A 21271-nucleotide genomic window follows, 5' to 3' on the forward strand; every position below is an offset into this window, starting at 1 on the left:
GTTGACGGAGGGCTACAACAGGCAACACAGAGCACATCTCAGCCAGGTTGTCGGTGTGCCTGCAAGTACCTTCCTGTTTGTGAGGGTATCTCTGAAGGCTACAGCCACAGGAATTTGTGACTCCTGGATTATTTGTTAACTCTAGAAGCATACAACAGAGGGCAAACAAATTGTATACAGTCGAGAGTACATAGTGATACCATACACGATACTGAGAAAAGCCTTCCTGCTTATAAGGGTTTGAAGGGGATTTCCAGCCTTTGAAACTGTGGGGGAAATATTCAAACCCTTCTGGCATAGCAACAAACAGATTTAAGAGTGCTCCAACAAGGCGTCTTAAAAAAAATTGGCTGGATTTCAGTTTGACAGCTGAATTTTATTTCTCACACTCTAATGCTCATTCCTGTGTTTTTCTTCTGATACCAAGAAATATTGCTGAAAACAAAGCAACCCCCATCACTTTGTATTTTATGAAACTGTTAAAAAGTGAATGTTTTCACTAATCTAAAAGCTGCACTTATGCTGTTGAAAAATACCCTGTTTGATAATAAGGGTAGTGTTACATAATACTTAAGTGCAGTATAATATTCTGGTAATTAGAATTTGCTCTTTCCTTGCACTTGAGTATATTGTCTTTTAATACGGAGAGGAGAAGTGCTGCTTTTTCTGTTGTACAAAGCTTAAACTATTGTGAATGCTTCTGGAAACAATATATGTTGAATACTGTAGTTTTGCACTTTTTAATTGGACTTTAGTGTCTCTCCACCATTCCTGATGAGTGAGCATAAACTTTATTGTTTAGAAGAAGTGACAAGCATTCTTTTCTGCAGTGATTTTAATAGTTTTTGGTAGTGTTTTTTCTTTTTCCTTTTTTTTCCCCTTTTTTCCAAATTCTATGTTGGCATGAACATAATAGCCTTTCTTGTATTTAAAAGTCCTCTGTGGATTTGCTCATGTATCTCCTTTGTATATTATATTACTTTTGTTTTTTGGCATTTAGATGAGTAGGCATTTTGGATTGTTGAAGAATTTGAGCAATACCATTATTTTTATTTCTAGTTGCTAACATATTTCCTATTTAGACTTGAGGAGAAGAATGCTCGAGTGATCTAACCTTTCTGTGATCTGAAACTTGTCATACCCTTAGATCTGTTATGGACATTAACATTATTTCAAAATACTCATTTGAATTACTCTCATTGCTCTTATCAAAGGACATGCTTGTTTAGCCATGTTTTCTTTGTTTTGTCTTCAATTGTAATGTTTATTTCTATGTTACCATATTTAACATAGTAAATCTCTAAATACTAATAATGAATTCCTCCCCTCGTTTTTATTGTGCTTTTGAGGCTTCTAGTCTGTGTGTGCATTGGTATTGGAAGAAAAACATACATTTCTGTTTATAAATGTATCTACAGAAGTTGAAATAGTATCAATACTCTTACAGAAAAGTCCTATTTTCAGATTTATTACTACTGCTATTTCAAATATTATTGGCTGTGTAAGCCAGAGTTTTGAAGTCTGAGGTCACGCTTTTAAAAAAAAAAAATGTTTTTGAAATGAATGGTTTGAAATAGCAAAACCAATCTTTTTTCTTTCTTTCTTTTTCAAACAATAATTCCTATACTTCTGTTTTTTAAAACCAGCCTCTATCTCTTGTTTTGCTGCAACACCCCAGGCTGAGAGATAAATCTCATAAAATGTTGTAGTTTCACAATCCAGTCAGTTAGCATAGTCAGGGCGGCCTATGGGAAAAGGTGATCCCAGTAGTCTCACCTGCTACCAGTCTTATTCTTATTCCATGTCCTGGCTGCGTTTTCATGCCAGGACAAACCTCTGTGCTCTGACCTGAACAGAGAGACTGGTGCAGGCTAAAGACTGTTACATTGGCTCAGTTCATCCACTTCAGTCTTTCTCCTTGTGCCAACAAATGTATGTGCATAGGTAGAGGAGGGAGCAAGGCTAGGAATGAATGGCTGAGGGAAGGGAGAAGGTAGAAACACCTCTTTCTGTGGCAGCACCAGTACACAGCAGTATAAAATGATGGTGAAATAGCTCATGAGTCATCCAGCTGGTGAGGAATATCAAAAAAGTGCGAGACACTTGTGCTTTTGCTGAGATATGAATGGACTTGAGCCACTCACACGCTAGTGGTTAAACAAAAAATTATTTTAAATGTCTTTAATTCATCATGTCAAGATAAATTCCATCATGGGTTTATTATGGCTGGCTCCTACTTCCAAATTGATTTAGTCAGTGTGGTGTCCATTTGCAAAGATAAGTTTTCTTAGTAGAAGGTGCAGTGAATCATTTCTAATGGTTGTATAGTTGGCATTCCCCTATTTTCCCAGCTAGGCGATGAATGAAAGGTGGGTTTTTTAAAATTCCCTTTTCTTTTGTACGTGGTGTGAAACAGGGTATCACCGGAGCCTCCCGTGAGCACCTTGCTGCGTCGCGAGTATTCCTGCTGCAGGGTGGTGTGTTCACACAGTGCACGGGCTGCTGGGGGAAGTCTTGCAGTGAGGTAACAGCCTTGCTGTATTGCAACATTTTTCTGTGGCTCCCGAGCATTAAGAGGGTCATGTCAATAAGCAATGCTGAATGTATTTTTAAAGTTTTGTCCCTTCAGTTGCCAACTCTGTTGAAGTGAGTTTCCAAGGCTGGGAGAATGGACTTTTCCTCAGAAACTTTGTGAGATTAACCCGGTCAGAACAAGTTAGAAATCAGTGTAAGGTTTGCTGTGTTTGTTTCGGTGCTCTTACAGAGAAAGAGAGAGGGATGTTTTGCTACTTGTTGGCACGTTGAAGGGGTTCATCAGAAGTGCCCCTTGCCATATTCAGCAGTAAGTTTCCATGTAAACATTCCTGTGGCATATGCAGGGCTATATGTAGATGCATTCTCTGTTTGGAAGGGGAAGCCTGTGTGAGTAGCTCACTTCTTTTTGCCTGAACCAACCTTCACGTCATCGTTGTACTGCATTGATGATTATTGTGTCTGGCTTCTCTTGATCAGCTGTACCCTAGGTGCAGCTGTGCTCTGCTTTATTTACTGCTTATAAAGAAGATCTTCAATTTCTTCTTACAGTTGGCTAGTGAGGGAAATATCTTTAGAGAATTGTGGGTGAATCATCTCTTTATTACTGTGGCTGTAAGTAGGATCTGCATAAAATCCAGACAAATCCTGATCTTTGAAAGATCAGCATCCTTCGAATTGTATACTTTCTCTCTTACAGCGTAAGTCTGTGTATGTTTGAATAACTTTTTGTACTGCATCTGGATGACGTAGCCTGCTACTTATTCCCAGGCTTCGCCCTTTTCCTTCCCTGTGTCCAGAGAGGATGGGAAATATGGTGACTCAAAAACTGTCTCTCAGAGGAGCAGACCTGGATCTTCTCTGTGGTTCCTTATGTATTATTTTTCTGGAAAAGGAAAGGAGCGCTCTTGTGTGTTGCTGGGGAAATATGGATGGCGAGGAGAAAATGAACAGATCCTTGGGGATTTTCAGTCCAAGGCTGAAGTGGAGTCTTCTGTATTTGGTGACATAAATTAAACTTGGCCATTTGTCTTCTGCACTTATTCTGCTGTTAACTCCTCATCTCCCTGTGTGCATAAGAGTCTCCTGTGGCAGCAAACCTCTCCCTACTACATTGCACAGTTTACTGGTAGTGAGGCAAAACAGTTGAGCAGATTTGGGAGTCTGGCAGGAGCATGCTGTCAGGCATGTGTTGAGAACGGAGCAGGAGACATGGCCAGGAGGAGATGGCTGGGAAAGGTAGGCTGGCCAAGGGAATGACACTGAAAAGGCTTGCAGCTTCTCCCCAGCTCCAAAAGTAAACCCCAGAGAGCCAGGATCTGGCTTCTGAGAGGTGCTGAGCCTATCCTGGTGCCTCTCAGCAGGACCCTTCTGGCAGCTCCTGCCCCATCTGCCCTGCTAGGAGAGGAGAGGGAGCCAAGCAAAGAGTGGGTAGAGGGGGGTGCTGACCCACCAAACTCCTCTGCTGCTCCCCCAAGTCGTGCTGTGGTGTTCCCTTGACAAAGCACTCTACTTTGCCCATCAGGGAAAACCCATCCCTTCAGGAACTGCTCTAGGACTATTGTCACTTGAAATAAAATACCGCTTCAAAACAAGCACTTTGTGGAGAATTTTTATATTGAACTGAGCCCCTGAAGACAAGATTACATGTACATTAAAAAAATGTTTACTTGACTGTAACCATGTTACTTCAAATAATGTTGGCATTTGTTGGCATTAGGAAAATAACGCTCTATTGGATTGTTTATTGTGCATTTTCATCTGCTTCCACTTTGTTTTGTCTTTTCCATTTTCCCTCACCTTTGTCTCAGAACTTTCCTATTTTACCTTCATTTGGTCTGCATGCGTTTTCCTTCTTTTTATCTTTCCCACATTTCAGACAGCCATCCAGTATTACAGTGATGTCTCATCTGCTTTTGAACCACGGGGAAGTCCACTGGATGGCATAAGCACAGAAGTCAGGAATCCTTGTTGTTTGGGCTTGCATTTGTTTCTCCTCCCACTCCCTGCACCGCCTTTGCTAGTGACTTCTTTTCTGTGTCTTGGTGTCCCTGTCAGATGGCAATGAGAGTATTTATTCATCTATATAAAATACATTGAGATTGGGGCTGGGGGGCAGGGGGAAACATTTCACAAGTGCGAACAATGTATTTTTGTTTGAGATGATCTTTTTCTTGCCCAGCTTTTTAAACTTTCTCAATAATAACATTTAAGCCATGGAGAAAAGATCACATAAAAGGCAATTGATTCTGGTGGTGCTAGACTGAGCCCTGGGTTGTCTGTGTTCTCATCAGTGTGCTTTTGACTAGTACACCTGTGTTCATTTGGAAATTATACCTGAAATTTTAACATCTGAGTGAGGCATCCTTATCTCATTTAGTTGGTTTGTACTTTTCCTAGTATAATTTGTCATAAGCATTCTGACTAAATTTGAAGTTGGTGATCATTTGTTACTGCCTGACAGCAATGTATTTTCTGGACAAATGAATTCTTTTTTCATTCCTTTCTTCGAGGAAGAATTGTATATGCTGCATAGGTTTTTGTTTGGGTGCTGAGGAGATGTTTTTTCTTTACATATATATTGCTATATGGCTACATGGGAGAAGGCAAGATTAGAAAAGTGCTTCTTGAATTTTGAGCAGAAGGCATGAAATTTGCAATTGTTTTGAGTTCCTATGAAAGTTCATTTATAGCCTTGGACTGTGAAACCTCTATTACCTGATAAATAAGTCTTGCCTATTACTAGAAGGGTCATTTATGGAACCAGGTCACTGCCTACCAGGATGGATTAGGGTCCCTGTGCCTGTTAAAAACAGTCAGAAGCAGGAAGTAGAAATCTAATGCAAGTGTCTGCTAAAAGCACTAAATCTTTCCTCAAAAATAAAGGGAGGAATTCCTGAAGATTTCATTATTACTTTGTATTCTGTTCTCCTCCTACGGGGTCTCAAGCCTAAAGCAATTGTGGTTTTCCTTCTGTTGGAAAAACTGGATGGATGCTGTTGGTTTGCTCAATCACTGCATTTCTGACCTAGTAAGAAAGTTCATTGTTTTGCTAGCTTTAAAGCTGTGTATTTCTCACAAATGGAGAGCTGTGTTTCTAAATGAATGTTTATTTAAATATAGGTCTGTTATCCAAAGGCTGGCATTCAGAGATTTCAGAACTCTTACAGAGAAACTAAATATAATGCTTCTTTCACATTTGGAAACATTAAGAGTTAGTGATAGTGTCACAGTCTACTGGTATGTAAAGTTGCTTTGTCTTGCAGCTGTTGCGTAACTATGACTATAGCATGTATTTTTATAAAAGTGTACAGTTTGCAATACAAGTTTGAAAATCTGGATGACTGTAAAGGTTTGGTTTTCAGTTGTAATATAATTTTAAATTATATAGGAAGTATCCACTGTAGCACTTCTGGCTTTTAAAGTTTGGGTTTTGGGGGTTTTTTTTGGCAGTTGTTTTAGCAAATATGCAAGTAAAAATGTGAAATGTAGCCAACGAAGAAAAAGTGAGAGATTTAGGCTTTGTTTCTTTTTTTCATAAAAACTGAATGAAATCTGTTTCTGTTAAACTCAATATATTCCCCCCCCCCCCCCCATTTGTTTGTTTATTTATTTCAGGAATTTGAAGCCTTTCAAATGTTTGTGGAAAATCGACTTCCATTTGATATTGTTATTGATGGACTCAATGTTTCCCACATAAAACCCAGAAAGATGCAGTGTGAAAATGTAAGTGCTGGTTAAATATTCATTAAGAGTTTTGTGTATGCTTAGGCTGATCGTAAAACAATTAGTGCCTCATTATTACTTATCCTCTTGAGAAACTGATCAAACATTTTTGTAGCACGTGTTACAATGAAGTTCAAAGCGTTATTTAGACTTCACAAACTAAAAATGATCAGTGGGAAGATGGTTCTTCTTACATATTTGACTGTATTAGGTGTAAAAAAATAATACCTAAATTTCCCTGTGTATGCAGTGCTCATAGTTACAGCTAAGTTATTGATAATAACATTATTAGGACATATGTTGTGTGAGTGGGTATGTTTTCATAATAATAGGGATTTTCTGAAACAGAGTGAATCTACCATATAGAAAATTTAGTCTAATACAGTTATGCTGGTAAGAGTTCTTCTTAAGATAATCCCTTAGTTCAAACCACATCCTGTACAAGTTTAAACTTTATTTCACTTCCTATTGCCTTAAGCATTTGAGTCCTGTTCTTACACGGGCAGCTCAAACTGGCTTCAGTTCTTTCCACTTGGTGATTTTTAGAAGAATAATCCTGCTTTTTTACTGATACTTATTTTTCAGAATTCTTGGCACTCCCCTTTAGCATTTCACTGAGAAATGGCTTAAGGGGTTTTTTTGTCAATCAAATATTTACTTTAAATTAGGAATAACGAAGTAGCAACTCACATGTATTCCCAAACCAGAATTTAAATGTTCACACTCTTGAAATTAAAACTAAGTTATAAATGAGCTTGATAATAAAGGAAGTAATTTACTTCTAGTAATTACAAGAAATACGTTTCTGTTCTAAGAACTACTTTAAAACTATTCTTAAGAAGCAGGATATGCTTTCATATACGTAGATAAAAGCAGCTGAGCTAGGGAGGTTAGATAAACTTGCTGAAAGATGTTTGTTTGAGAGCTGCAGTGAAGTTTCATGAGATACTGGCTCACGAAGAGGGTACTTTCCTTACTATGAAAGCAGAAAAGGAAGTTTGCAAGTTGTTTGCATGGGATCAGGGAGAAAGTGTTGATTATCTGAGAAGAATCCCAGGCAGCATGTAGTGGCACAGTGTTTTAAGACTTAGACAGACAGATCTATGCTGCCAAAGAAGGGGAAGAGAAACGAACCTCCTTCCTCAGTGCATGCCTGTCCCAGCGTGGGAGCTCTGAACAGGATCCTGAATGTTCTGTGAAAGCTGGAAGCAATGGAGGAAAGAGTCAGCCTGGTTTTGCAGGATAATTACTGCCAATTTCTGATCAGAAATCTTACTACGAGGTATTAGCATGCTGAGCAGCATAAACTGCCTTTGAGTTCCTCCTTAGCTTCTGCCGTGTTGGAAGGACTTTTGGATCCATGATGCCAGGGAGCTCCAGAAGGACCGTATGGAGGCATCAACTTTCCATTTAGGTTGTTACATATAGATACAGGTCAGATCTCTCTTGAATCCCAGGTATTTACAAATTAGGAGGATTTTTAGGAAGATCTGCCTTTCCTTCCTGCACAACAGAACAGTAACTTGGGCTCACCCTATCTTACCTCCAGAAGAAGATTCTCTTAGCTAAAATTTACTTGTTCTATGAGCTATATTGCTGTTAATTATTATTGCATTTTGTCATGCACAAAAAAATGTTAATCACGGGAGCTCCTGCCAGCTAGTCTTTTGCCGCTCATGTTATCTGTATCCTGTTTTTGAGAGTGTGGAGTCGTCATATGAGATAGGATAGACATGCTCATTACTCCTGCCTTATACCTGTAGATATTCACTGGCTGGATAGTACCTTTTTTGGCATGGGAAGTTGTATACATGCACTCTAAGCAGCAAAATAGCTCCTTCACTGGCCAAAAGAAATAATCTTCTAGACATATGAACTACTAAAGACTCTTTCCTATATTGAGCCTGTCTATTCATTGAGATAGTTTTAAATTAGTTTTTATGATAGATGTCTTTATACATGATTACAGTATTAACTATTGAGTTTACAGTTTTTTTCCAACTGGAAACATTGTTTAAATGTGAGATCATGCTGGATGCTAGCATATCCTGGTTTATTTCTTCTTGACTCTGAACTCCTGTCTTGTAACATGTCAGGAAAGGACTGTGTCTTTGTTCTTCTTTTGGATACTTCTGACAAGAAGCATGTATTCTTGTTTTCTTACTCTTTTTTCAAGACTGCTAAAAACAAAGAAAAAAAAAAAAACCGCAAAGCACAGCAATCCTTTCTTCTGTCTCCAAACTTTTCTTCCAGATGAGGGAAGGGAAGGCCACAGGAATCTCTGCATGTGTTGCTTTTCAGGTTACTGGTGTTGCTGCCAAGTAGTCCCCCATCTGTGAATGCTGACCTCTCTGAACACTGTAGTCTGCCCTTTGAGGGCTGACTTCTGCCACAGAACATCCTCTTTTGGAGGCTGCTATCCTCACACCAGAAGCAGCTGAATGGAAAATGTGGAGTGGCATGTCCGGGGCATTCACAGCCTGCATTATTAAACTCTTCAACCTACATAGGGAAACATAGTGCAGAACTGAGAGGATGGAGAGGAGAAATAAATGCAAGAGAAGTTGGTGGCAGAGGACGAAGGATGGAAAAAAGCTAAGAGTCAAACTGGCTGGCTGGGACAGCATGACTGTCCCATTTTGAAGAAGAGGGGCATGCTGTGACTCGCTAGTGACCTCTTATGTTCGACTTGAGAGATGATAATAAAGAAGCAGTATTTCCAAGGACCTGTGTTAAAAACTGCCCCACCCGTGTTTTACGTGTCAAAAAGCTAAATTATTTTAAGTTTCCAGGTGGGAGTCAGTCTATGCTCTTTTCAAGGGTTCATTACTGCAGCTGTTAGCCCAGTCAGGATATTGTTTTATAAACTTTTCTGTTCCAGTGTATAGCTTAGTATGCAGCGATGGTTGAAAGAGAAAATGAGATTGTTGCTCTCCGTTTATAACACACTGTAAGTGTTACTGTGTGCCCATCGTTAGGTTTTTTGGACCATGTCCCTTAATGTGCTTTAGAGAGAATAGCAAAATAAAGGCCATTGTTAAACACAGGAGAAGGCCTAAGATTTATGTGACAATAATATGGTAATTAATGCATTCTAGTCTTTATTTAAATTCAACAAAAAATACTGTTCCATGAATGGTTTGATTGGTTTGGAATGTAAATTTACATTTTGGAATGGTTTGATTTAGCTTTAAGAACTGTAACTGTTTTGCTGAAGACCAACTCTAGCTAACTCTTAGTCATATGATTAAAATAAGAAAACATTGAAAAAATATTCCTTTCTTTTTTCAAACATCCTAGTGTTTTTAATTCCATTTAGGTATTCCTTAGGCATCTTGGGAAGGGGCTGGGTTGTGTGGACAAGGCACAAGTACCTTAAGGGATGAGAAGAGAGGGAAAAAAAGCAGAAGTTGAAGGAATGATTTTTACTCATTTAATCCCCAAAGTTTTCTGACATTCTGGAAAACTAGATACATGACTTCCAGTAGCCCCAGGCAACTTCAGTTCTCACAGCCAGCACTTACTTAACAGATCATCATGAATATTATTGACTTGGCAGATTTACAGGAATATTCTGTGGCAATTTCTCTAGTATATATGACACTTTTGGTTTGTAATTACAATCCCCTTTTTTTTCCAGGTTGGTTTTATACTAGGTCTGTTTCTTGGTACAAATCACCATGTGGCTGCATCAATTACTGACAAAAAGAAGAGGTAGCACAAGGGTGAGAACAAAGATTTTTGAGGGCTAGGGAATGGTGAGATCATCTGTTCTGAAGGCACTGCACATGCAGTGACTGTAAAACTGCAACACTGGACATTAGCCAGCACCTCTTTTCAACCCTTTGCTTCCTTACTGCAGCATTTTAAATTAGACATTAAAGTTGACTCCTAATTAAAAGATATTATAGAATGGAAATTATTTTTGCTATATAATCCAGACAATAGAAACAAACTCCCATAAAGTCTAAAATAATTCAGTCTTGTCTTTTTCCAGTTTTTTGTGCATGATGCGCCTTGTTTAAGACTGTACCTGATGCGTATTTGCCTTGATGAGTCAGTCACTGTTTGTACTGCAAACATGGTAGTTTATAAACTGAGATATCCTTGCAGTTTAACTTAGCAAAGTTGATTCAGGCTGTATCACGACATTCAGTTAATCCTTTCCTCCAGCTGTATCTAATTACATAAATCCTTAGCTAGCACAATGACATTTGGTACTCTCTGTCCTCTGCTGCCATAACTCCCTGTAGTGCCCCCACCTTTCACCTTGTAAAGGTCAAGAGAGGGAATTTCCACATGCTAATTGTCCGGTTCTCTTATTAAACACAAACTGTTACATAATTCTTAAATTTATTTTTCCTGTTTAGCACTATTTTCTGTAGGAGTATTCCTTGGAAGTGAGGGGGAATCCAAGTGCAAGCAGGATATCTAGGCTCTGGAGCATCTTGCTTTGCTTGTGGGAGAGGAGTGAAGGAACTACAATGAGCTGTGCTCCAGCTACCCCTAGTCTGTAAAGGGCCAGGGTGGGGGGCGAGAGAGGGGTGAGGGAGCACGATCAGCAAGCACTATTTAAAGAGTACTTCACTATTTTTAATTTACATTGAGACTGGTATATTGTAAATGAGGTATGCAGCCAGCTCCTTTTTTAGCTGTTCCCATCTGGTGTTAGATGTAACTGAATATAGATTTCAAATGTGCGTTGGATCAAAGCTAACTCACAGTTCCTTTCTTCAAACAGTTTGGCAGTTGGGGTCAACTCTGCCCTAATTTTACCCTCTCTAATCTCTGTATTAAACTCAGCCATCTAAAAGATTGGTAAAATAGTTCCAGATTGAGTTCCGTAAGGCTGACAGTGCACAAAGGAATAGTTTTTGCTCTTGGCGGATAGTTCAAAGTGGTTGCTCCCAAACTTAATCAGCATTTCTATAAATGGCCTACATAAGTTCATATAATTCCCACGTAAATTACAGTAGGCCTGTACAACAGCTGACAAGACAGATCCTTGCTGTTCCACTCACATCCCATCCCAGTCTGGTGGCAGCAGCTGGCATGCCACCCCTACCACACCTCCCGCTTGCAGCAGCAGTCAGCTTCTGCCAACAAAGCCACCAGACCTGCCCTCCTGCACTTCTCACAAGCTGCCACAAAAAGCCAGGCTGTGACTGCTGTAGTTGGGGGTGCTCTGTGACAGGCAGAGGGGACAGGACATGCCTTGCAGCTATTTCTTGTCTCTTCGAGGGGAAAAGCGGCAGACTTGTTGAGTGGAGGCTGCTCTCTGAATTGGAGAAGAGTTCTTTGACTAAATGAATTGTGTGGTCGCAAGTAGCATAGTAATCATGTGTGAACAGATTATTGCATTTTAGTTTTCCACATGTTAAATATTTTAAAAATAATATTTATCAAGGGGATTCAAAGTTTAAAACTAATATTATAGTTTTATTTAGTTCTAGTGGTTCTGTAGTAGTTATTCCTGGACTCCCTGCCTACTTTAGCAGTATGGAAAAAAGGTTGCAGCCTTGAAAGGAAAGCCGGGAGTGAGAATAAAGTTTCATCGGGACAGGGGAGAAAACCGGGATGTAGGATACTAGTCTACAGGAAAATGGTGAATGATCTTGTTAAATTTTTTAAAAAAGCCCAACTGTGGCCACAGAATTGAAGAAACTTGATGAATTACGCTTTGTAAATTCAGCTCAGAACCATCGTTTTGGTATGTACTTTATTCACATTTTCAAGGCTTGTTTTCCAAGTATAAAGACAAATATCAAGACAAAAATAATAACTCTTCAAATGAAGGTAAAGTTAAAAAAAGAGGAAAAAGAAACCCAAAAACAGGACACCTATGACCCATCATTCTCTTGGGTTAGTAACCCAAATCAATTTTGATGCATGATTTTGTATCTTTGAAATCTCTTCTCTTGTGTCTATAAATCCTCTATGATGAAAAAAGGGGAAAACAAAAGTATTGGAGCTTATAGTGTTTGGGGAAAAGAGTAAAACTTTCTCTCCCAAGTCCTGCTTAGTAAAAATTATCTTGAGGCCATGAAACACACAGAGAAATTAACACCTGTGCATACATATATAGTTGATAAATACACGTACTAGTCTGCTCAGGTTTTCATGTGGTAATTTTTCCCAGTTTTCAAGTCTGTCTTAATTGTGCAGCATGCATATGAGAGAGCAACTGCACAATTAGTGAGACAGTGATACTTGATACAAAATATGAGTTCTACTATATGAGCTGTCCTGCAAAACAAGCAGTTATTAATAAATTTGACCCAAAAAAAGTCATGCATGGAAAAGAATTTTTTCTTCTTTGACTCATTTGGCAGTATCTGTGATTTGTTCAAGTACTTTACTGTCTGTAAATGAAGCAAGAATTAAGTAGATCCATGAGTCATTCTCTGTTCAGAATCAATACATCCAACAGAGGTCTTATTTGTCATACTGTGACAGTTCATCAATTCTTCCTCCCACTAACTCTTGTCTTACCACTCAACAAAGCAGTCAGACATGTGTTTGTTCATTTGCTCCCAGCCTTTTCCATCTCTTTTTTTTTGTTTTTGTTTTTTTTGGTCTTCTAATGGTAGTCCAAGTTTGCATTTCCACGATAACGAAACATTTGCCCTATTGCTCAAGATTGGAGATATTTCTGTCTTTGCAACATGTATTTCATTCTTTAGACCCGTACTTTCCCTTAAGTATTGCACAAATTGTAAAGATGAACATTTTTGGTGTTTTCACTGAAAATCACCTTCAGCCTCTGTGTAATGTGATCTTAGAAGAGAAAGGAGCTCGAGCACTAAGGGGTACCCTTGAAACTTCACCTATTTTTAGTGTAAGAGATGTGTGACTGGAACATTCAGCATTGCATTCATCTCTCATCGGTTAATTTCTGGGGTTCCTTGAATATCTCAGCAGGTGGACTGAGTCAAGTTCTTCTCTGAAGCCACACATAAGAGATTGATATTGATATGCTGAAATCTTCACCCTCCCCTCCTATATTGGGGCCATCCTAAAATAGAATAGATCAAGCTCAAAAATTTTGGTCACCAGATCCAGAAGAGCAAGGCTGTTAAGCTTCTCAGGAGAGGTGAAGGAGATTCATTTGCCTGTGAAACCTAGGGGAAAGGCCTGGCCTGCAAGTCTTCCTTCTCTCCTTGCAGTTCTTCTGGAACCTGGCAGTTTCCATTTGTGGCTAAAAGAGAAATAAAAGGGCATTTAATATATTCAGCTTTGTATACCAGTACACAGTAAGTGAAGGTGTATTGGATGTGTGTGTCAGAGGTTCTAGAAGTACTCCTGCAAGTGGTTGGCATGTATGCTTCCACCAAGGAAACACGTGTTGATTACATACCTTGAGCCACCAAGTTTGGCTCTTCTCATAGGGGTATGCTCCAACATCCTTTGCTGCTTCTGCAGCACTGGGAGGGCAGCGTAGGAGGTAGACAGGACTTCTTAAGAAAGGAAATACAAAGTCAGACTGGCTAGCTGTGAATACAGGGAAAAATTCTCAAAACTTTTCCCAACATTGTGAAATGGGGGGAGGAGGCTGGCAGGATTCCCTGACTAAATGCCTCAATAGTCGACTCTAAGCAACTATTTTTCCTTTCAGATGTTTCCAATCTGATTTTGTGTTTCCCGGTGAGAGGAATAGAGCAGCAGAACCTGAGCAGGTTAAAAAATCTGACTATCCGGCATTTTGACAACTTCTCCCTGTCGTTTTCTCCCAAAGTCAGATACTTCCTGGTGTTGCCTCCCCTTACTATTTGCAACCTCTGTTGCTGGCTATAAAACTGAATAAAAACCATGTGATTAAATTACTGATCTCTATCAGTTTCTGTCTGGTATTTATAATTTCTACCTTTGTATTTCATGATAGCAGCAAATCAAAAGTTAATGTAAGTACAGGAGCACCCAAGCACTCCTTTTTTTATGAGGGGAATTGCATCATATCTTTCGTAACGAGAACTCTTCTAATTACTAGGAATATAAGCTTGAAATTCAGCAGAGCAGAATGAACGTGCCTTGATGATTCATGTCCCAGTGAACTCGGTAACTGTAGCAACAGGTTGTTTGTTGTATGTTGTAGAGAAGCCCTGCTAAAATCTGGGTGATTAAGTCAAATTAAGGTATCTTCTGGACTGGATGAGTTTCAGTCTTGCTGTTTTCACTTCTCCCTTAGAAACCACAAGATGAGTTTTCTTTGGGCAGCCCGACTGATTTACCTAATCATGGAATTGTTACCAGTGTGGCAGTAAGAGGTGTGCTGGGCCTCCACATCGGAAACCCGGTCTTTAGGGAACTGAACTGCTTCTTTAGAAGTGAGTCTTGTATGGAAAGTCTTCATAATAATGAGAGGCTATAGTGCTATTAAGATATGGGAAGCAGGCCAGAAAATGTGAAAGTTGGCTACTATAGGCCAATTCTGTGTAAGAATAAATATTTAATTTGAGCCCGAGAAATGCTTGGTTTTAGTGTTGTCTTAAAAGTAATGTAAATAAAATCCTCAGAACAACGATTGCATTCATTCATGTGCATCTGGATTTATTTATATATTTTGAAAAGCAATCATTTTTTGGTTCACACTTGGCTTTTACATCTGACATGCTATTTTTAGTAGGAAATAAAACATTTAGAAGCTGTGTTATCTGAAGGAGAAAAGGTACAATGAAACAAAAGCCTAAACTGCATTTGGATTTATTTATGAAGTTATGAAAGCCTAAATTTTTGAACAGTAGGTTATTCCCAGGCATTTCAGTATATTGACATGCTGATTAATGATCCAACGATCCATTAAGCTGCATTTGTTCTTTCTCTAGTTGCATTCTACTTGTAGAGCAAGAGTGGAAGAGACATTTATATATAGGTAATTAAATATAGGTAATTAAATATATTTAAATTGAGGTTATAAAATTATTATAACCTGCAGTGAAGTTTAAAACCAAAGTTAAAGTAATTTTATTTTTTTTAATCTTAGACTCATAGAAAGTCAAGTACAATTGTCCATGCTTTTAATCACAAGTACAAATGTCCACAGCTCTTCATAAACTGATTGTTTCCTGTTGTCTGGAACATGGAAGTAGGAACTCCTATTTGAATCTAGGAGACCAGTTTCACCAGAATTAAAATTCCATGCTGGGAACACGATCATGCTGGCAGTATGCTTGCTTAAAACCAATTCACAAGAATTCCTATTTCAAACTGAACTTCTGAAAAATTCTAAGAACTCTTTTTTTTTTTAATTCTTATCCAAAATACTGTTGCCCATTACAGGTGACCTTTTGCATCAAACACTTATTATGAAAACCTCACCTTTTTCCAGTATTGATTTTGTACATCACATGCAGAGGTGACAGGCAAGAAGCTATCCCTATTCTATCTTTTACTTATTTTATTTAAGGGTATATTTGTGCAGTTCCACTAAACAAGGGAGGGGGAAGGAGGCAGGGCAAAAACAAGTCAAAATAAAATAGTCCCCAGGCTAATTCAGACTTATACCTTTATCTGTGGTGTGAATCTAAATTACATCAAATTGGATTAAACTAATATGTTTATGTGTGCTAATATAAAGAGATCTCATTCAAATACCTGTCACTTCTCTGTAGGCTACTACCAGGACCATGCCATAAGTGGAGTCAATTTCTAGAAGTGATAAGAAAATTTTTTATCCTCTTAAAAAGAGGAAAAGCAGCTATTAAAAAGATAAGAGCATTTGTATTGTTTCAGACCAAAGTATCTATCTAACCTGTCTAATCAAGACAGTGATCAGAAGTGGACTAGGAGTGCAAGAACAAGGCAAGTTTGGAGGGATGATTCCAGTTTTTATAGTCTCCCAGATTTTGTTACTGATTTAGGAACTTCTGGATGAAGAAGTTGCATCCTGACTAGCAAGTTTAATTGCCATTGATGGAGTTTTCTTTGATAAATTTATTTAATTACCTCCCCAACTTATTTTTGCCTTTGATTTTCAAACCATCCTGTGGCAGTGAGTCCCACAATTACATAGGATATAATGCATGTGCTTTTGTTTGTTTTAAACCTGCTGTCTGTTAATTTTGTATGATGGCCTCTGCTGCTTGTGCTGAGAAATGGTGAGTAGTCCCCATTTGCACTTTCCAGCTAACTTGCCATTTTACAGACCTTCTCAAATAACTAGCATATATTCTGCTTATAAATTATCTGGAATAAAAGATTGCATACAATTTTGCAAGATAGGTATCGCGCAGATTTTTGTTTCTTTTTCATTTTTAACTATGTTTTCTTGATAGGGTCTTTGTTCTACCTAGGTGTGTATGATGACACCCTGATAGGGCTACTATTGGGCTAAAGAGTAAACCCCTCAAATTGGACTCGGGAGACCAGCATTTTATTGTGTAATGGTTGATCTTCTGTTTGACTGTGAGCAACTCAGTCTGAAGTATCCTGGTCTTGCAGGTTACTTGTAGTTAGTATAACACACTAAAGTTTCCTGTGGATTTTTCACTATTTTTGAAAATACATTCTTATTTGTCATAGAATGAAAATTCCTAATAAGCTTTTTTTCCCTTATTTAAGTGTAAGAGATGGCATGAATATACGATTTTAAATAAAATTGAAAATTAATTGCACCTCAGGAAGGTTTGGGAGTTTGTGTGCCACTGCAGCAATCCAGTGCAGTCTCCCATGGATGATGTGTGGTGTGCCTCTGCTGTGGTTAAATTACAACATAGCAACAGAGATAGCAGGAGCAGGGAACAGTGATTTGGCATCATCTGTCTAACTCCCCACCACCAATGCAATCGAAACATGGTCTGGAATAGTAGAAAATGTGAAATGCCTAGAAGCCTTGCAAGTGTGCCTGTTAATGGTTATAATCAGACCTGATCTATCCATACAAAACATAATTAAGCTATTATCATACATGCTGGGACTTGTAAATGATTTTGTTGCTTGGTATCATGTGAGGAACAGGAGTGATGTAGTAAGAATACCAGTACCAAGAACATAATGAGAAAGCTATGCCTACCTTTGCTGCTGCTGTTCTTCATATTTTCAGGAAAAAAAACAACCCACAGCCTGATTTCTAGCACAGGCAATGCTAATCTACATGGGTTCTTCCTCTGTCATATAGAATGAACTCGGAAATACGGGGATTTCTGGGGCTACTTCTAGGAGAAAAGTCATAGCAATGTGACCCAAGCTGAAATAAACTGCAGAGGAGGTACTGAGTTGCAGGATCTCCTGAAAAGGAGCCTTGTATCTGCTAGGTCACCTCATATGCACATCATGCTAGTGTAGCAGATCAATGGCTTACTGCTGCAGAGGTCGATCTTGTGTATAAGGTCATCCCTATCTCCGCGTGTAAAGCAAGAGAACTTTGCTTAGGACTTGCGGAAACTCTTTAAACACTTTTCCTTATTTACTTCTTAACCTGATATCCCCTGTTCTTACATTATTTTACAACTTTTCAGATCATCTGGCTTGTATTTTTCTAAATGATAGAGAATTAACTGAAAATTTAAAACTGTATGTATGTATTTACTTATTAGTAGCTATAGTGCTAACTGTTATACAACAGAAATCTTCACTCCCCATCCTCCAAGAAAGATGCCTACCTCAAGATCTTAAAAATTAGTCATTGAAAAACATTAGATGAAGAAATAACCTTATAAAGCATCATTTGTGTTAGAGTTCTCCTTTTTATGTGCATCTCCATCAAGTAAACATTCATATTCTCTATTCTATAAATATTATTTCCTAAATATGATCCCAAAAAATTACATTTTAAGTCACTTTGAATGCTTAATCTCTGACATTGTACTTACTGCTCTGTCTCATTGTTAGGAAACCTTCCTCTTCTTAAGAAATTCTCTATTTCAAATCATTTACATATTTCATACTAATCTTTACAAGTATCTACTGGTTTTTCCTTTCCACCCAGAGATACTAGCTTGTGATGCTGTTTCTTCCTGATTTATTATTCACCAGTCAGTTCTTTAATGATCCAAATAGTTCTTTTCACAGTTCTAGCTGGAAACATGCGTTGAAGTGATAATGAGTCAGGTGAGTCAGAAGCTAAAGAGGTTGTCAAAATTATGTAAACATAATATACTCTATTTTCCAACCAGTTTTATGAAGTATTAACTGATACTTCTGTCTAATTTTTCCAAATCATTTCTACCATTTCCAGCTGCTGCATTGTCCTATCCTTGCACAATGTTGCCTGTAGTGACTGCTAAAACTGGACCTGTGCTTCTGTCATTTTGACGATACCAACTTACTTCTTACGTGAATCAGGAAATATTAGTGAAGCTTAAGGCTGTCTTCATCATTGTCCAGCATTCATCCATTTACCTGCTCACTTCTATGATCACCAAAAGGAAACAGTGAGTTGGCAGAAATATTTCTTCTGCCTCTAATATTTTGAATCTTTTTGAGTCTTGAGCTTTTAAGGAGTCATGTTGACATGGCTCCGTGAGCAAGCTGTGTACATTGTGTGCCATAAGCTCTCTAACATAAGTTAAAAGCCAGTTCAGTTCCACTGGTTCTGTGGAGTTGTTCCTGATTTACATGGTATACCAGTGTGGGAAGATCAACCTTGCTGATGCCTTCTCTCCTTGTTTATTTCCTAATTGTGGGATATTTGGGTAAACTAGGTAGTGCTTACGCTATATGCTGGAAAAAAAAAAAATAGAAGTATCATGCAGGTGCTTGTTAGAGCCGTGGTTCATTGGAATTTGAGCTTCTACATTCAATGCAAGTTTGAGGAAAGCTCAGTGGAAGATAGGTATTCTCTGAATACTACCTATACTACTACCTGATGGATTGATTGATAGGAATGTTCTTCCACCATAGCCCTAAGTTGCCACACGTTTGAGTAAATAAAGTAGTAGTAAGAGAGTTGCAAGCATGTAGTCATAGAGCAGAACCAGTCAGTCTTAATGATGTAGATTTACCCTGCTCCTTATTAGGAGTAGTTATCCTGGGCTTGTCTAATGTTTATGTCGCAACGCTGCTTTCAGCATCTGAAGTCATTTACATTATATCCCTGTAAAACATTGCACTGTACTGTTTGAATCCATTTATGTATGATGGCCCTAAGTCTCAAAGGAAGTGGCTTAAATAAAAGAATTGGAGGCTTTTGACATTTTCACTTCTCATTGATATGTATGTATCTTCATACTTTCATGCCTTGCAGAGTGAAAAGCTCTAACTTTCCATTGAATGGGCATCCCCAAATGGGCTTTCAGAAGTACAAATGCTATAGGTTAGGGATTTCTTTTTTCTCATCCCACTCATTTTCATTTCCACAAGCCCATTCATTCTGCCAGACTAGCTAACATAACCAGTAATATGACACAGAGTTTTAACCCTTCGCTATCTGATAAATTTGGTAAACAAAATACTTCTGAAACTATAGCTCCCACTTGCACTTGAGCACTGCTTTTGGTCCTGGGTGCTCTAGGAGTTGTTAGGTGGGTATCTGCATTCTTTCCATGGAAAGGGACAAAGGAGGGAAAGATGCAACAGAATTCCTCAAATGCGTTGGCTGGTATAGTCATATACAGATACCTGGAAACCATAATGCTGAGTCTCCAAACAAAAATTTGCTTAAAAAAGATAGATCCTTTTATGAAATAGGGGGTGGGTGGTTCTTATCTGGCTTCTGTTGTCCGAGCCGTTCTGGTGGTCATATTTTCATATTCTCAAGCTTATTTCTCTTGACTACAGGGGCAAAAAATGACTAAGTAGACAAAGATTTTCATATAACCAGTTGTTCCCAGGAGGTGGAGCTTTTAGACAAATGCCAAATATAATCCATAATTAATTTGTAGGAGCTGATAATATTATCTATTTGTCAAATTGCTGTATCTTATCTCCTGAGTTAAAGAAAAATACTTTAGACAGTGGCCTGCCCAGTGTCCAGCTATTGAGTATTGCAGACTGTTATCAATAAACTTACATTAAAAGCACTGAAGTAAATTAGATCTTGTGGATTGTAGCTATTGTGGGGGGCTTTCAGACCTTCACTGCCTAGGGTCTCCAGGCATAGATATTGCCTGCAGTGTTACTAATAGTAAAATGGCATGAGTCTGCAGTGATGTACATCAAAGATAATGACTGTGTTAAGAAAAATAATGCTGACCCTTAGTTTACATTCACTTGTGATAACACTCTGCATCAGATTTTTGCTGGTTATGCAGGAACAGTATGTTACTTACCAGGGTGTGCAACCTTGATCCAAATGAGACAGTTGAACCTCTGCCTCAGAGGGCTGGCATGCAAGGTGTACTGGTGTATATGAAAGTCCCCAAAGTTTTCTCCAGCCTGGTAAATACCAGTTACGCTCTTACCAGTATTAAACAGATTCCTTCCTTGGTTCCTCCTTGCTGAAAGCCTTGGTGCATGGTCTACCTGGGGCAGGTGGGCCTGACTGACCACACAGCTGCTCCTCCACCTCAGACCTTTGTGCTTTAGTTTGCTTCTGCTGATTTTTGTCCTGTTGAAGAAGAACATTTTATATATTCTCTTTCATCTTAAACAAATTTTTCATCTTTCTGACCTTCAAAGAGAAATCACACTCACTTGAGTCGTGTTTGTTAATGTATTTATTTGTGTTAAGAACTGCAAAATTGTTCTTATTGGAACAATTGTTTTTGAAGGTAACCTCTTTACCTCTGACTAGTAATCTGTAGCAGGCACCTGGAAAATAGTACTAATGAGAAACAGAAGAAAAGCCATGTGAAAATTGTGTTATAAATGTTTGCTGCATGTTGTAGTCCAATTCTTTTTTTTGACTGCAAGCAATCAATTTACTGATGGGTTTCCTTGGTTATCGTATCATTCTACCTGGATGATAAGCCTGTTGACCTGTGAGGATAGAAATATTCTTCGTTTTGAAGTTTTTGTGGAACTATCAAGTTTATTAAAACATAGGATGTTGCTGCAGAAGCATAGGTTTAATGTTCCTTGAACAGCATCATGCCTGTACCTTCTATAACAGTGATCTCCCCAGCTGCTGTGGCACCTT

At 38.5% G+C, this 21271-nt stretch overlaps 1 protein-coding gene across 6 annotated transcripts in view; it reads left to right on the forward strand.

The window, feature by feature from the left end:
• Positions 1-21271, forward strand: part of PRORP (protein only RNase P catalytic subunit) — a 54944-nt gene that overhangs the window by 19575 nt on the left and 14098 nt on the right. For all 6 annotated transcript variants that reach the window (XM_072864301.1, XM_072864299.1, XM_072864298.1 and 3 more), the window contains exon 5: positions 6151-6258. In XM_072864301.1, the coding sequence (XP_072720402.1) occupies positions 6151-6258 (108 nt within the window). The remainder of the gene's footprint in view (positions 1-6150; positions 6259-21271) is intronic.

This window comes from Ciconia boyciana, chromosome 6, assembly GCF_034638445.1.
Source record: "Ciconia boyciana chromosome 6, ASM3463844v1, whole genome shotgun sequence".
Taxonomy (NCBI): domain Eukaryota; kingdom Metazoa; phylum Chordata; class Aves; order Ciconiiformes; family Ciconiidae; genus Ciconia; species Ciconia boyciana.